Source organism: Aegilops tauschii, chromosome 1, assembly GCF_002575655.3.
Source record: "Aegilops tauschii subsp. strangulata cultivar AL8/78 chromosome 1, Aet v6.0, whole genome shotgun sequence".
NCBI lineage: Eukaryota > Viridiplantae > Streptophyta > Magnoliopsida > Poales > Poaceae > Aegilops > Aegilops tauschii.
Window position 1 is genome coordinate 7,618,817 of NC_053035.3, and position 16,485 is coordinate 7,635,301.

Sequence of the window (16,485 nt, forward strand, 5' to 3'; positions counted from 1 at the left end):
ATGCGTGCGCTCCTTTTTGTTGTCTTTCTTTGATTTCGCGCGATCAATGTCGGCTGCTACGGTGGTATTTTGGATGCTGGTGAAACTGATGACGTACAGCGGCAAATCGTTCAGGGTGGATGGTATATAAGGCGAGTTGAACAAAAGCGAGTCAATTTCAGAAGACCATCACATCTGTGTATCCTAAATCAAAAACCATCGGTTTACATTTATTTCTGCAAAAAAAACATCCAATTTGTTGGTGATAGTTTGCAGAAAGCACTAATAAGTAATAACACGAATAAACAGTTATTGATACTGAATCTGACCGGGGGGACCACATTTTTGCTGATATGGCACTTGGTAAGGTTCCTGAAAAAACGGATGTTATTGTCTAACCGAGCTGACATGTGGGATCCATGTGTCGTTTAAACAAAATGAAATAAAAGGAGAGAAGAACGGAGGAGCGATTGTGATAGCTACGGATGACACGAAGACCCGAGATCCTAGGAGCGTAGTGGGGAGGAGAGCCGCGTCGGAATGTCGACGCCGTGCCGGGTGCGTTTCCGGTGGGTGCCGAGGCTTGCTGAGGACGTCGAGAGCACGGCCGAGGTCTCCCTGAGTGAGCCGTTGAGGTTGGACGTGCGGAGAGCACAAGCAGAGGTAGCGAGTAACAGCAGTACGCACCCTTGGGGCAGCGGTTATTTGTGGCGGTGAGAGCAACATGAGTGGCGCAAGCTCGGGTCAGCAGTGCGGCATGGGCCAAGATAGTTGTGGCGCACTGGGTGGTGGCTGCCCGAGAGGAGGGTGGCCGGGGCGTGCACCGGGCTGCCAACCTGGTGCCCCTGCTATGTGTTTGGCAAAATGCCAAGGACGTAGATCAGAGGTTGACTGTCATCCATTTTCCCTGGCCATGTGGCATCTAACAGTGGGACCCATCCGTCAGATTTATCATTAAACTGATCTAACCATCCAACCGGCATTTTTCGTAAACTATCGGTACAATGGCGGTGGACTTTTGCAGAAGAAAACTGAATAATGGTGTTTTTTTATTTAAGGTCCATAATTATGGTGGTCTTTTGCAATTTACTCAAAAAAGCTCCAACTGGACCCTTCCCCCTTTCCCTCTCACGTCGCTCCCGCGAGCGACTAGCGGGAACCCTAGCTCGTTTTCATACCATCCTCCCTCCACCCTCCCGCTCTGCTCAACACCAGCGATTGGCGCGGGGTGGCCAGTTGAGCGGTGGCGATGGGATGACGCGGGGCTCTGCGACACGACGGCAGGTGCTCCTGGCGACGACGTGGGCAGGCTGTGTGGGAGCGGAGGCCTCCTGTGTGCTCGTGTGCGGTACGAGGGGTGTAAGTTTCGGCCAAATCGAGCGGTGGCGACTCTCCTCCTCCTGGCTACGACGTGCCCTTCCCCATCCTCTGCATGGATCCGGCTGGTTGTACTTCTGTTCTAGCCCTCCTAGCGGCCAAAGGCAATGGTGTTGCCGACATTGGATGGGAGTGGCCAGGGGGCCTACACGGTCAGGTGGTGCCCCCTGGGGGGGCATGCCACCAGGCCGTGTGGCGACCTGATGGCCCCCCTCTGGTCCTTCTTCGCTGCAAACATTATATATTCCAGAAAAATCTCCAGAAATCTCCGTCCAATTCCGAGCAGTTTTATGTCTGCACAAAATACAACATAATGATAGTTCTGTTAAAAACAACGTCGGTCCGGATTTCTTTTCATTCAAATCAAGCAAATTAGAGATGAAAAAAATAGCAAAAGTATCTGGAAAAAATATATACATTGGAGATATATCAGGGTGCGATCTTCCGGAAGGATGCAATAGAGGTTGATGGCTGCAGCAGGTCCCCTTCAAGCTGCGGTTCAGTTAGAGGTACATTCTAGAGAACATATTTCATAGGACATTAGATAAATTAAGAGATCAGGACATTTCCTCTTTTGCCGAAGAGATTGGAGGGACACGTGATATGATGAATCACGGTAAGAGCTCAGTGCATTCACACGAAATCAAAAGTGATTTTAGAAGCTACATAAAAAAACTAGCATGTTCGTAAAATAAAATAGCATTAAACCAGTACATTACTTTTAAACGGTCTCATGATAACAACAACTCAAATTAGTTTTACCGAATAAACATCAGCTACACTTGAAGTAGGATCCTTCAGTTGGCACATCTTTTTAAGCCACCTAAGTCTTCCTCGAGGGGTCTTTAGAGTAAGAAACATTTCTCGATGTTCAGCTCTAATAAATAATTGAGTAGCAATGAAATGTTCATCACTTCCCTCCTCAGCTCCAGCACCTACAACCAACTCCATGATCTCAGAAATATTGCTTCCTACTCGATCGATCCTCATAGATGTTGCCAAATTGCTTGGGCTCAGATTTTCTTCAAAGTTAACAAGATCATTGAGTTCTGCATGCACGTAATTTGTCTTGAGTTTCACCAAGTTAGGTTCGGTTTTAGAAGATTGTTGTAGAAGTGCCTCTTTAGATTGCTCATTAACATACTTATCAATGATGCCTACATCATTTCCATCACCAGGACCTTGCTCACTTCTGATAGTTGCATTGACTTCCAAATTAGTTTCAGGTGATGTTGAACCTAAATCCACCATATCCTCGAACATTATATTTAAAAGATTAACATTCTCGAGTGGCGCAAAACAGAACTTTCCGCAATCTGGCATTACCTGAATAAAATATGAAAGGACAATATGTTTAGGTAAAAATAGATATACAGGAAGCCGTAAATGAAAAGGAAGTTATACCTCCATCTTTTTTGCCCACCATTCTAGACTTGCAGATATTGTATTCATTTTAGTACCCTGCCCTAGATTATCTTCACTCTCCATCAATGCCTTCCATGTCTGGTAGTCTTTCTTCAATGACTCCCACTTACTTTCAAATTGCTTGTGATTGTAGCCTTTTTTTGTTTTTTCATTAAACTTGGCGCATAAGTTCTCATACCCAATACCATTCAAATGGTCGGTTGGTCGATTTCCAGATAAAACCTCATCGGTACAAATATCACAAAAAACTTTAGTAGTGAAAGGATCCCAATCTGATTTTCCTTGCTTGTTTTCATCCATCTACAATTACACAATTTCATATAGTTACAAACTAAACGTCAAGCTCTTATATATCACTTGCTAACTTGCGGATCCTATTAGTGGAATATGTAACACTACTATAAGATTGATGATGTTTAATCTGGAGAGTAATGAAGAAGATAATTGAGCAAATCAGAACCATCCATGTGTACTATGAGTTTTTATTTGGTGTTCTCTATGTATTTGTGTTAGGATATGATGGGGGACGGGAAGGTTAGTATCTAAATTAAGTGACTTATGAGAGCGGCTTCACCGACACACTCTATTTGTACGGTCCACTTATACTACGGCAGAGGAACAATAAATATTGCAGGGCTAGTACAAGACAAATGTCAATGGATTATTTTCGGAGTAAGAATTGTCATTTTTGCTCCGCCTTATGTACATTGAATTTAAATTGGAAATTTGGTACATGTTAGGTTGAATGTATGTCTACCTACCCCCCCCCCCCCCCCCCCCCCCCCACCCCAAATCAAAACTTGCCATAGAAATATAATATGTAATTGTCCCTTCTTTTTGGGGCTAATATCATGTAGCAAAATCTGAATCACTTCGAACAATAATATGAATCCAATTTCCAGGAAGCAGAACAACATGTTTTGAATATCAAATATTGTTTCAGTTTTGCTAATTCTTGGCCACCTGATATTTTTGTGAATCTTAGTCATCTGAAATTGCACAATACAAAGACTAAAATTTGCAATCTGGTGAAATACGCAATTTAAGAAAAATGTTACTCCCACCGGTCCATATTACTTGTCGCAGCTTTAGTACAACTTTGATACAAACTTGTACTAAATCTGCGATAGGTAATATCGATCCGAGGGAGTACAACGCTTTTATTATTTTCAGTTTAAAATCAGGGTTCAACCTTTCCAATAATTATTTCTAAGTATGATTTATTTTTATCTTTTTATTTTTTATCAGGGTTGATCAATTCCTCAAATTCTATCTTACAAAGATTAATTCCATAAATGGAATGGGATGGGAATGGTGATGGTATGATATTGATCCAAAGGTTAAGAAATATGACTGAGATTTATGAAAAATTCAGACAACATAGAAATGGATAGTCCCATATTGTATACCTGATATTTACTCCATTCTGGACATGGATTGACTCCTTGAGTTGGAATTATTTCTGATGTTCCAATAGTTGGTGATGTAACTAAGGGAACAGAATGCCCATTCAGTGCTCGTTGGACATGCTTTGTTGAAAGGTTCATTTGATATGATCCTTGAGTAGTATGCTGCGGAGCATTCAAAATCGCGTCTTCTGATTCTGGATCTGGATGGTGAAACTTACAGTTGGTGCCAAATTTGCATGTTCCGCGATTCATATAGTACGAACATAGTATTGTACCCTGTAGGATTTCACCCCAAAAAAGAGTAATTTATGCAAAATAGGAGTGTTAAAAGCATTATATATTTACAGTGCAAGGAAAGGATATATAAATGAAAACCAATAAATGATTAGAGCGACAAAACTTCGGTGGACAAGGAACTCGACAACAGGAACACGAATTGCAGAAAGACTTACTGGACGCAGTGGAAGCCCAAGGAAATTCAGCTTCACTTGCTTGACTTTGGTTTTTCCTTCATGGCGGTTGTAGTTGCATGCTTTGTCGAAAATATACTGAAAAGTGTTTGTATTAAAAGTAAGATTTTTCTAAACAAAATAACACATCACTTTTTAAGGTAGCAATTTGGTCCTGTCCTACCAGCTGACAGGGACCGAGTCCACTGTGCTAACCCGGATGCACATATATCATGGCGCAAACAATTTGCGAGTAGTGCTTACTATCATATGGGGCCTAGTTAATCACCCTAGTCCATGTGTGCATCAGCAAACTGATGAAGGCCCGTGAGGTAGCCCCAACAGTCATGTGTCGGGCTGCAATGCACTTTAGGCCTCAAAGGGAATATCGGGGTCTGGTTCACAAACCATGTAGGCTTAGTTGCATTCGGCCCATGTCGACGGATTACTGGAAGTCTCATGCCAAAGGTTATTCTAAAATCCAATCAGAAAAAGGTCATCCTAAAAAAATAAAGGGTAATCAAACTTTTGATGATTTGTTCCATATACATGATAAGTTAACTTATGTCCATCAAAGCTGCTTTTATATTCAGCTAAGAAAAAACTACTTTTAGAGGTACAAATCCAATTGAAGTACTCACTCTGTAAAGAAATATAAGAGTGTTTAGGGGGTGTTTGTTTCCCGGGACTTTTTGGTGTAGGGACTGAAAAAGTCCCTCTTAGAGACTTTTTAACCAAACAGGAGAGACTACTAGGGACTAAAAGTTGCTTTTTGGGACTAAATGTAGAAGACTCTCAAGGAGAGTCTTTTCTGGGACTTTTTGGGACTTTTGCAACAGTGCCCCTCCATGCACCCATTGGCCCGCCACCCCATGGTGTTGTTTGGTTGTTATTTTTCTATATACTACAGGTAACATGGTCATTCAATAACCTCTAGGGAGGGACTAGAGACTTTTTAGTCCCTGCAAACAAACAGGGAGGGACTTTTAGGGACTAGGGACCTTTTAGTTGGGACTACAAAAAGTCCTAGGACTTATGAGTAAGAAAAAGTTGTTTTTTAGTGATCTAAACGCTCGTATATTTTTTTCAGGAGGAGGGAGTACTCCTTAAATTATATATGTGGATATCTAAGCACCTCTTATTTTTCGGACCTATGACCCAACTTGTAGTATGCAAAAAATGAATAGGTTAGGGTAGTCTTATGGATTTTATAACTTATCTAGTTGATCGTGCATATATTCATGTGTCATTGTCAAATATAAATACAGTACACTATAGACAAGTGTCTTCTTCTTCTTTTGCGGGGAGACAAGTGTCTTCTCGAAAGAAATAAAATAACCCCAAAGGACAAAATGATGCTATACGCACTACAATTCAGTACACTTTATTACACTATTTTGGTTTAATTTTGGCATCCCTTTAAAGTGGTGCAGCAGGGTCACATTTTCTCATGCATGCTCCGCCGACCCCTACTGATTGATATGCTTATGAATATTCATCAAATGTACTACATCCGTAAAGAAATATAAGAGCGTTTTGATCACTACCAAGGGAGTAAATCAATAATAACAGATGAGGGGTCATGAACTCATGATCCTGATAGCTAACAGGGACATTGACGAGGCAGAGAGAGAGAGAGAACGCACCTGCTGCTTGTACTCGGATGAGTTAGATGCTCGACTGCTGTTCCTTCCAACCCAATTATCCCGCTGAAGCCCAGGGCTACCATGCATGTAGAGAGGATGATTGAACCAGCAATTCATCCCGTACCTGCAGCTTCCGAACTTGACGTAGTAGGAGCAGTCGCTCTTGCCGGGCCGCAGCGGGTACTCCGGCTCCGGCTGCTTCTCGCCAGTCTCTGAATCGGCCGGCGGTGCGGCGGAGCCATGGGAGGAGGGGTCACCCAACGGAGCGGTGATGCTTTTCTTCTTTATTCTGCTTTTGTCTTCTGAAGGAGGAGTGGTGATGCTTACAGACGACAAGGAGGAGTCGCTCATCGAGCAGTCGGCCTCGACGGGCCACCGCGGGTACTCCGGCTGCTTGATCTCGCCGGTCTCCGAATTGGCAAGATTCAGCAAGGAGGGCGGTGTGGCTGAAGCGACGGACGAGGGGTCTATCGGAGAGGCGCCAATCGTGCAGTCCGGCTCGCTGATCTCGCCGATCTCCAAATTGGACGTGCAGCTCCCGAACTTGAGGTAGTAGAAGCGGTCGGGCTGGCCGGGCCACCGCGGGTACTCCGGCTGCAGCTGTTTGATCTCGCCAGCCTTCGAGTTGGCGAGATTCATCGAGGAGGACGGTGTGGCAGAACCAGGGGAGTCACCCATCGGGCAGTCCGGATTACCGGGCCGCCGCGGGCACTCCGGTTCCAGCTGTTTGAGCTCGCCGGTCTCCGAACTGAACCTGCGGCTCCCGAACTTGACGTAGCAGAAGGAGTCGGGCTGGCCGGGCCGCCGCTGGTACTCCAGCTCTAGCTGCTTGATCTCGCCGGAGTTGCCCATCGGAGCGTTGATTGAGAGGAGAAAGAATGAGGACACACGAACGAACTCTCGCTGTGTTTGCTTATGGGGTCGAGGAGCATTGGACTGAAAAAAGTAGACAGAAGGAAAGAAGACCCATAGGCCTAGACAAAGGGAAAAGAAAAGAAAGAAACCGTACGAACAATCTCTTTTGACTCACTTCCTTAACGCAGAGGAACTTCGTTAGCTTTTTGCACTATTGCTACTTCGCTAGTGAACATGCTCACTTTGTGATGCCGGTGAACATGACAAGCAGAAATTAAGAGGCGGAAAGGAAGAGCGAGCATTCGCCACACACACACACACACAAACACACACAAGGAATTCCGAGCACCCCCGGTTTGCAAAAACCGTTACCGATGATAGTTATCACATGGAGTTGTTTTTTTCAACCATATGTGAAAAGAAGACATCGCACAAGGTTTCCGAGGACTAGAACATCGCGCATGGTCGAATATATTGCACACTGTGTGTTGTGGGTTTCGGTTGTCCATTGACATGGCCCTTCGGGCGGTGGTGCTCAATAATGGTCCTACAGCCTCTTTCGACTAGTGATGTTGAGCCAGTTTTGTTCCTATTTGTGCTCTTTCGACCGGCGGTAGTGGACGACGAAGTTGAGAGTTTTGTTCCTCTAGCTTCTTTTCCGACCAGTGATGTTGAGCCAGTTTTGGCTTCGTCGGGGAGATGGTGACTTGCGGTCTTTTTGGCTCTGTCTAGCTAGATCTGGGGTGTTTGGCCATCTTGGTCATGTCCAGCCCTCATCCTCTCCTAGTTCGGGACGGCGGTCCACTATTCGAGCGGTGGCCATCAAAGTCTTCTGGCATAGCCTGGCGACTTCTATTGAAAGACTTGTTTGCTCCTGTGATGATGAGGAGTTCAAGTCATGGCACCGATCTTGGCTCACGCATGCCAGCTCCATGTGTAGGAAGAACAGGGCTTTGGCTTCTCCAAAGACCCGATCATGGCTCACGCGTGCCAGCTCCATGTGTAGGAAGAACAACATGGCCTTGGCTTCTCCAAAGACCCGTTGTAATTTCTAATTTTAGGGTTGCCCTTATAGGGGTTGTACACTTTTAATATATGGCCATTGGTCTTTTGTTTTTTCTTCATTTTTACATAGCAACCGGAAGGGCGTCACACGGACCCATTGCGACAGGGCCGTAATTCTGATGCTAAGCCCCATAGATTAGGAGCCTCATGGTGTGTCGGCGTCTATGGGATTGCTATGGGCCCGCCAATAAGGGTGTGCACCACCGGTTGAGTGTAACACATATATAGTCATAATGGGCCGATAGGGTTTTCTCAGTTCTGAGAAGATATTGCATGATTTTTTTTATTTTTTTCGGTTTTAATTCTTTTTCTTTGGGGGTTTTCCTTTCTTTTCTTTTCATGTTTGTTTTTCATGTTTCCTTATATTTTGGTTTTCATTTTAGTTTTTAAGACTTTTTCAGGATTATTTATTCAAATTCATGAACACTTTTTAAAATCAATGAACTTTTTTAAATTAAAATATGCTTACATTTTGAAATTTGCACAACTTTCTTCCAATTCACAAATGTTGTTTGGAATACAAAATTATATTTAAAATTTATGATCTTTTCCAAAATTTATGATTTTCTGAATTCATAACATATTTAATCTGTATTTTAATGACCTTTTTAAAATAAAATACAATATCTGGTTTTTTCTGAGTTAGTAGTGAGCGAGCGGGAAAAAGAGCTAAGTGAGCGAGCAGAGTGGGAAACCGGGTGAGTGAACGAGAGCTTCATGGCCGACTTATCTGAGCGTTATAGTAACAATTTCATGGTTTCATCATGGAACAAGAGCTTTCATGGGGTTCACACAACCACCACTACTTAAACTGGGGCTGGAAGGACCACCGGTGAAGCCCGAGAGCAAGCAAAAGAAACTCCCCTCCCGTGACGATGCTGCAAGCAACCGAAAGGCAAACCCGCAGAGCCCCCCACAGCTGGTGCCGGTGGGGCCTGTTCGTCTCCATGCGCGGGGGATGTCGCACGGGCCGGGTCACTCAGGCCTGGATGCGGGCCTTGGTGTCGGGTGCTGCAACGCAGGGGCGCACAGGAGATGACTGATGACTATGACATGGCGGCAGTTAGACGGACGACACGGAGGTGGTGCTGGCTTGAAACTGGTGACGAAGAAAGCTGCATGTCTCAGCGTCGAGTCCAGATCCACCTCAAGTGCTGCAGGTCACTGGCGGCCTCCCCTATCGTGGCTATGCTAGTGGGGGCATAGCGCGGCAGTGCTAGCATGTGTGCTCTCACTATCCGGTTTGGCCCTTGCGGCTGGACGGCGGCGCGCGGCGCGGGAGGGCCTCCCTTGCGGCCATCCCTGGCTGCGGAGGCCGCTGTTCTGCTCCCCTCCTCTTCCGCGACGGGCGGCTGCCGATGGTCCCCAGGTAGTCCTAGCCAGCGGCTTTGGTGGGGCGAAACATGGGTGGTTTCGGTGGGAAGGCTGGTAACGTAGGAGCGACGGGTGCTCTGATGTGGTCGATACACACACATGAAAGAAAAGCCAAAACATAATAAAAAGCCAAGCCAACATAGATAAAAGTAAAACAAAACAACATACCAAAATAGGCCGTTAGAGAAAAAAGAAGTTAATTCCATGAATGAAGAATGACGCGGCAAAGGGCGAACTGACGAAAAAGGGTTTCCCTGCCTTATATTATATAAAGCAAAGCGTGATTTAGCCTCTAGTTATAACTTGTACTCTAAAGCGAAAGCGAAGTAATGCGCGAGAGGTGGAGTCTATCCACATGGGACTGTGCGGCCGTTATGTGAGCTAGGGGCGCAATGCGATCCAGAAAGGATTTTTATTCGATCCTGAAAAGTAGACGGACAAATCCACCCCCCACCCACAGAGAAAAGGGAGAAAATTGTACGAACAATGCCTTTCTGTTGTTGTTGACTCACTTGCTTAAGGGAGAGGAACTTCTTTGCATTATTGCTAGTGAACATGCTCCCTTTGTGCTACTTCCTCAACGCAGAGGAACTTGCTTAGGTCCTTTTTACTTTCTCTTTTTTGCAACTGGAACTTGTTTAGTTCTCTGCATTGCTAATATAACGTGAAAATAATAATAGAAAATAAAAAGCAGAAGAGGAAAGGATGCCATAAGGTCAGTTTGGCCGATATTTTCTCAATCGTCTACTGCAACAGTCTTTTCCCCATTTATAATATTTTTTTCTCTCCATCGAGTTTGATGCACCAATGAACCAGTTTAAAGAAAATCTAAACTGATGAGCAAATGTGGCCGATATATTTTAACACTCGTAAGATGTTTAGGAAAAACGCACAACATATAAAGTCACCAGGGTTTACCAAGAGATAGGCAATAGTAACTTTTTTCGCAAAGGAAGGAGAAACCTTCCGGCCTCTGCATACTTAGATGCACACATCTATATTTTATGGAAAAAGCTTCAATCAACCGGTCGATCTTTCTCGCTGCATCCGTCGCTAGCGCGGCCGTTAGATCGCGACCCATTGGTCCACTGGATCGTGAGGGCGCGTGACTCGCGTGAAGACTTGGTGCACGTGCCTGGTCCCTACTACCTAGGACAACCCTATTCATTGCAAATAAATTTCGCAACATCAGTAATGTTGCAAACTTGCTCCCGCAACATCACCTACGTTGCATGAAATGTGAAGGCAAAAAAAATTCTGCAGCATTACCTTTGTTGCATAAAAGTGAAGACAATTTTTTTCTGCAACATCACCACCGTTGCAAAAAATTTTGCAACAATACCATTGTTGCAAAAGTTACATCATGTCTCCGCACAAAGTCTTTGTTTCAGCAACAACCAACTTGTTGCAATTCGTGAAGTCACACGATAACTCTTCAGAGTGGTTTGCAACAAAGTCGTTGTTGCAGAACAACTAGCTTGTTGCAATTTGTGACGCTCAAGTGAGGAGATCTAACGGCGTGGGAGGTGGTCGAACCTTCCCGAACTTCAACCGACGGACGCGTAGCACGGCCCTTGTTTCTGCAACACCGCACTTGTTGCGGAAGGGAGATGGGGAACATGGGTGGTACATTAGACGGCCAGCAGCGCGTCCATCCAACGGCCAGGCAGGCGGCGGATGTTTTTAACTAATCCACCGGCCGACGTGTAGAGCAGCCCATATTTTATTAAAGTTGAGGCAAGAGCTGCAAGGAGTCTTGGTATAGGGGGCATATCGATCTCCTGTAGACAGACACGGACTACTTCAGCCATCGTCGGCCTTGGCATATAGAGAATGGAAGAGTGAGGTTGAATTCACTGACAGTGAAGGCATTGATATCCATTTGGATCAATTAAATTCAGATTTAGCTGCCACTTGAACTGGTTATCTCCATATACGATGCAAGTTTCAAGGCAGCACTACCATGAGAACTACTCCCTCCGATCCAAAATTAGTGTCGCGGTTTTGAACTAATCTTAGTGCAAAACTGCGACATTTATTTTAGATCGGAGGGAGTATGTGCTAGTAGGATCATGCAATGGTATATGAGATCCAAAGCACATGAGGGGGACTTTGAAGAATTGAAGGGGTGGACCATGGGCAAGTCAATCACGAGTCTTCCACCCAGGCTGCCTGCAGGGAAATTGTATTAGATCTTTCAGTACTTCAGTGAGCTTTGGGAAGTGCTCACCGTACCACTCACCGACCCTCCTCACGGAAATCACCTGAATGATCCATGTCTTTCTTCGAAAAGGAGGATGTTTTCACAAGCCCGAGTCGACCACGTCGCACTTTGAAATGCATTTACAGAAAGCTGTTGGTTCTGAAGAAGAAGAAGAGGGGTAAGCATTTCTGTGGTCTCATCCAGGACCGAAAGGAGGCCCTGGAGAATCTGACGAAGGTTAGCCTCATATTGCTCTCCTTTTCGTTGTCTTCCTCTGATTTCGTGCGATGAACAGACACTCGAGAGCTGTAGCATTTATACCAACACAAATATACTGTCTTGTGATGCGATATGAGAGGCAAACCTGTTTTCAGTTGGACATTTTGTCAAACACATGCAGACTGCTTGATTGCAAATATATATATATATATATATATATATATATATATATATATATATATATATATATATATATATATATATATATATATATATCCCAATAATTGGACAGAAGAGGGTTGAGAGGGAGGGGGAGGGAGACAAACCTGTGTGGGTGCCTGGATCACAGAGGAGGGAATCGAAGAGGCGAGAATAACATCGCTGGATGCGGTAGTGAGGGATGACGCCTTGGCCGGGGTCATCATGGTGGGGTGGCGGAAGAGATCCGTCTCCTGCAGTATGCCATGGGCAGGCCGCCTTCTCCCACTCGTGGGCTGGATGCGGTTGTGTTTGCATCGTCGACATCACCGTTGCCATTGTCATCCCACCCATCACCGTCGCCATGGTCATCACATCTTAATCGCTGCTGTGTGCGAGACTTGCGCACACACCCATGGTGGTATTGATCACCGCATGATCAGAGTGGAATATGGAAGGGGCGACAGCGAAGAGGAGGAGCCATGTTGAGGGATTGGTGTGTTCCATGATTGAGTTGAAAACACGAGTGTAAGATATCTCTTGGAGAAGGAGAGAAATAGTGGTTGTTGCGTTCCATAAAGTGAAGATGAAGGGAAGGGTCAGAGGTGTATCACGCATTGAAAGCCTCAAGCTAATCGGTTGATTCCCCATCCCTATAAACTGAACGATTTTAAGAAAAAATGCTGATATGGTGTAGTGACGTGGAAGCCAACATGTCAAGATAATTGGTGGTGGTGGGCTGATGATGTGGATAGGCTGCATGTCAAGAGAAATAAGATAGTGGGGATGAACTATTTAGGTATTATAGATGCGTGAATTTATAGAAATTAGAATTAGATGAAGAGTGAGGAAGCTATGCGGAGCAAAATATACATGATCAGCAGAAAGGTGCCAATTTAAATGGGGATGAGAAAATACACCTTAATGTGGAGAGTGAGGAAGCCTATGGAGAGCAAAAGAGAAATGGTCATCATAAAGATGGCAATTGAATGAGAATGAGAAAAGACACTTCAATGTTGTTTCCGTATAATAAAAATTCGCCTGGTCGCACATAAAGCACAAACTGTGATCAGAGAGTGAGAAAAACGTAAAGATTGAAACAACAATGCTCTAACCTTGGCTCGAAACCATAGGGGGTTGACTCTGTGCGTGCTGATCCTCTAAATGCAGAGGCGTCGAACCTTCATGGAGTAAACTAAGTTCTAAAATCAGCGCTGATCCTAGTGTCATATAAATACAGCGCTGCAGCCCTTTGACTTTGTTCTAAAATCAGCAAACTGAGTAAACTAAGTTCCGCATCTCGCCATTTGCTTTCAACATTCAGATTAATGTTCTATGAAAGATAATCTAAATTTTACTGCCAGCTAACATTCTGAAACTTGTGCTCTAGAAAGAAGTTACAAAGTTCTGAAATATGTTATTGTTGTTCCATAGGTGGAAGCTTGGCAATGATGCCTCCGGCAACAAATTTGTCCGGCAACACACATTTGAAGTACTCAAGTTCTTTTGCGAGCGACTGTATCTCATGAGCCTGCTGTACAACAGGGCGCTCATGAGTTATCTTGTAGTCATAGAATTGCTCCATGACGTACAACTCGCTGCCGGCGTCCGAGGCACCAAACTTGGCCTCGAGCGCAACCCACATGTCCTTGCCGTCGTCAAATGACATATACGAATCCACAATGGAGTCAAAAAAACACTCAGAAGAGCGCCTTTAAAGAGAGTATCGATCTTCTCAAAAGCTTCCAGCTGTGCTGGATTAAGATCGCCCTCAAGCTTGCTCTTGGTGGCGTCATAGCAGCCCATGGTCTGAAACCAGTAGACTGCTCTCGTGCACCACCTCTTATATTGCGCCCCTTAAAGGCAGGCGGCTTCAGATGCGCAGCAAAACCACTCGGAGTAAATTGCCTATAATCAGGTGTTTGGATTGTTGGAAATATGAGCAAATTACTACGAGATTTAATCCGAATAAACAGAAGATAAATCATGACTACAGCAGCAGAGATTAAACTAATCATGTGAACTAGCATAGCAGATGAACAGATCACATCTAGGGCACATACTAGAAACATGAATTCTACCACGATCTCGAACAGTAAGGATAGAATCACATACGGTGCAGCGGGAGCAGCACCGCCGGCATTGACGTTGTCGCCCATGTCGTCGAGGATGAGGTTGCCGAAGTCGTCGCTGCCAGCAGTCGCGCGAGTGCGCTCCCCAAAAATCTGATCGCCCCTCTCCCGTACAGGATCACGAGAGGTGGGGTTCCGGAGGCCTGCTGTCCCTTCTGCCGGTGCACGCTGAAAGGAGGGATGGAGAAGACTTGCTTGGCGGCGCAATGATCTGGAACGATGGTGAGAAACCATACGAAGCGGCGGTGGCTAGGGTAGACGTCTGCCTGACTATATAGTGCGGGCCGGGCAGGTCGTGGGAGTAAACCCCACGTCCGAGTCGTCATGATCCGAAAGAATCGGAAACGGTTCAGTAATTAACGCGTCCGTTAATTATTAATTAATGACTCATTATTTTTTTCCCGAGCAGCAAAAATATAGACAACGTGCATAGCTCTGTCCTCCGCTCGGCTCAATCCCGCAACCCGCGGCGCGGCGCGGCGCGGCGCGGCGCGTCGTGACGAGGCGAGCGAGGAGGAGGAGCGCGCGTGTAGGTCTCCTCTTGTCATGCTCATACAAGTGGTAGAAGAGCTCACCTTATAAAGAGGTGCAACTCTCTCTCAACTTATGAGGTGGGACTAAACTTTAGCCTCACTCACTCCACTCACATGTGTGCATGAATGGGCCAAGAGAATTTCAGAATTTTAGTTAGGCTTTGGGCCAAAGGCCTACTAGCAAAATTCCAACAATCTCCCACAAAGTCTCATTGGCACATCTCATCATTTAGTTCCAAAACATTGTTTATATACCGGTGCTTAGTGAAGACTGTGAAGTTGAACTTCCACTTAGAGATTTTATGCTACACTAGATTTATGCCTTGAACTACAAGTTTTCTGTGAGACTAGTCTCACACAAATTCTTGACCGATACTGGGCTGCCGCAAGGCTTCCCCGCGGGTGGAACATATACGACGTACTCCAGGGCCTTTTCATGAATTTATTAGAGAACACCCAATTCTCACAGACTGTGACGTTAACAGTCAAATTCATATAGGTGTGTTCCTCAGAAGATGTTCTGCAGGACAACATCTCTGCTTACCCGAATAAGCCACTTGGAACACATTAAGATAAGTATCAACCTGCCATGCAGATCAGAAGAGTATTGCATCTTCACGGAGTGGGATAGTTAATATAGGGATACTCTCCTCCCAGCCGACCAACAGCTTTTCTCCCACTTCTACTTCTCCGATCACATAGAGTGGGTTACCACTATGGACAACTCATGCGGTGGGTCTCAAACCCATCTCCATCGATGCATTATCTATCACATTACGTGATAGACCCTTTGTGAAGGGATCTGCCAAGTTTTTCGACGTTTGGATATAATCCAACGTAATAACTCCGGAGTTCCTCAATTTTCTGACAGATTTTAGTCTCCTCTTCACATGTCTTGAGGACTTCATATTGTCCTTCGAACTGTTTATCTTGATGATCACAGTTTGATTATCACAGTTCATCAGGATAGGGGGTATTGGTTTTTCAACCATAGGTAAGTCCATCAAGAGTTCATGAAGCCACTCTGCTTCAACAGTGGCAGTGTCCAATGCTATGAGTTCTGCTTCCATAGTTAACCTCGTTAAGATGGTCTGCTTGCAAGACTTCCAGGAAACAGCGCCACCACAAAGTGTAAAAACATAACCACTTGTGGCCTTTATCTCATCAGCATCAGAAATCCAGTTTGAGTCACTATAACCCTCCAGTACCCTTGGATACCCGGTGTAGTGAATCCCATAGCTCGCGGTGCCTTTCAAATAGCGCATAACTCTCTCAAGCGCATGCCAATGATCATCTCCCGGTTTTGACACAAACCGACTCAGCTTGCTCACATGAAAAGAGATGTCAGGCCTCGTGGCACTCGCCAAATACATAAGCGAGCCAATAATCTAAGAATACCTCAGTTGATCTCTAGCAATCCGTCGATTCTTTCGAAGCAACACACTAGCATCATATGGAGTTGGAGAAGGTGTGCAGTCGCTATACCCAAAATGACTCAAGACCTTTTCCACATACTGAGACTGAAGCAGTGTGATCCCACCATTCTCATCTCTCAACAGCTTGATGTTTAAGATAACATCAGCTACTCCTAGATCCTTCATCTCAAAACAGCGAGATAAGA

General features: G+C 45.0%; 1 protein-coding gene across 1 annotated transcript; it reads right to left on the reverse strand.

Moving 5' to 3' along the window:
* Window positions 1–2,045: 2,045 nt before the first annotated feature.
* Window positions 2,046–7,361, reverse strand: LOC109757813 (zinc finger CCCH domain-containing protein 43). The gene is made up of 5 exons (XM_040399497.3): window positions 6,286–7,361; window positions 4,643–4,738; window positions 4,191–4,466; window positions 2,761–3,081; window positions 2,046–2,682 (listed from the first exon to the last, which is right to left on the reverse strand). The coding sequence occupies exons 1-5, from the start codon at window positions 7,135–7,137 to the stop codon at window positions 2,104–2,106; spliced, it is 2,124 nt and encodes a 707-aa protein (XP_040255431.1). The 5' UTR covers window positions 7,138–7,361; the 3' UTR covers window positions 2,046–2,103.
* Window positions 7,362–16,485: the final 9,124 nt, after the last annotated feature.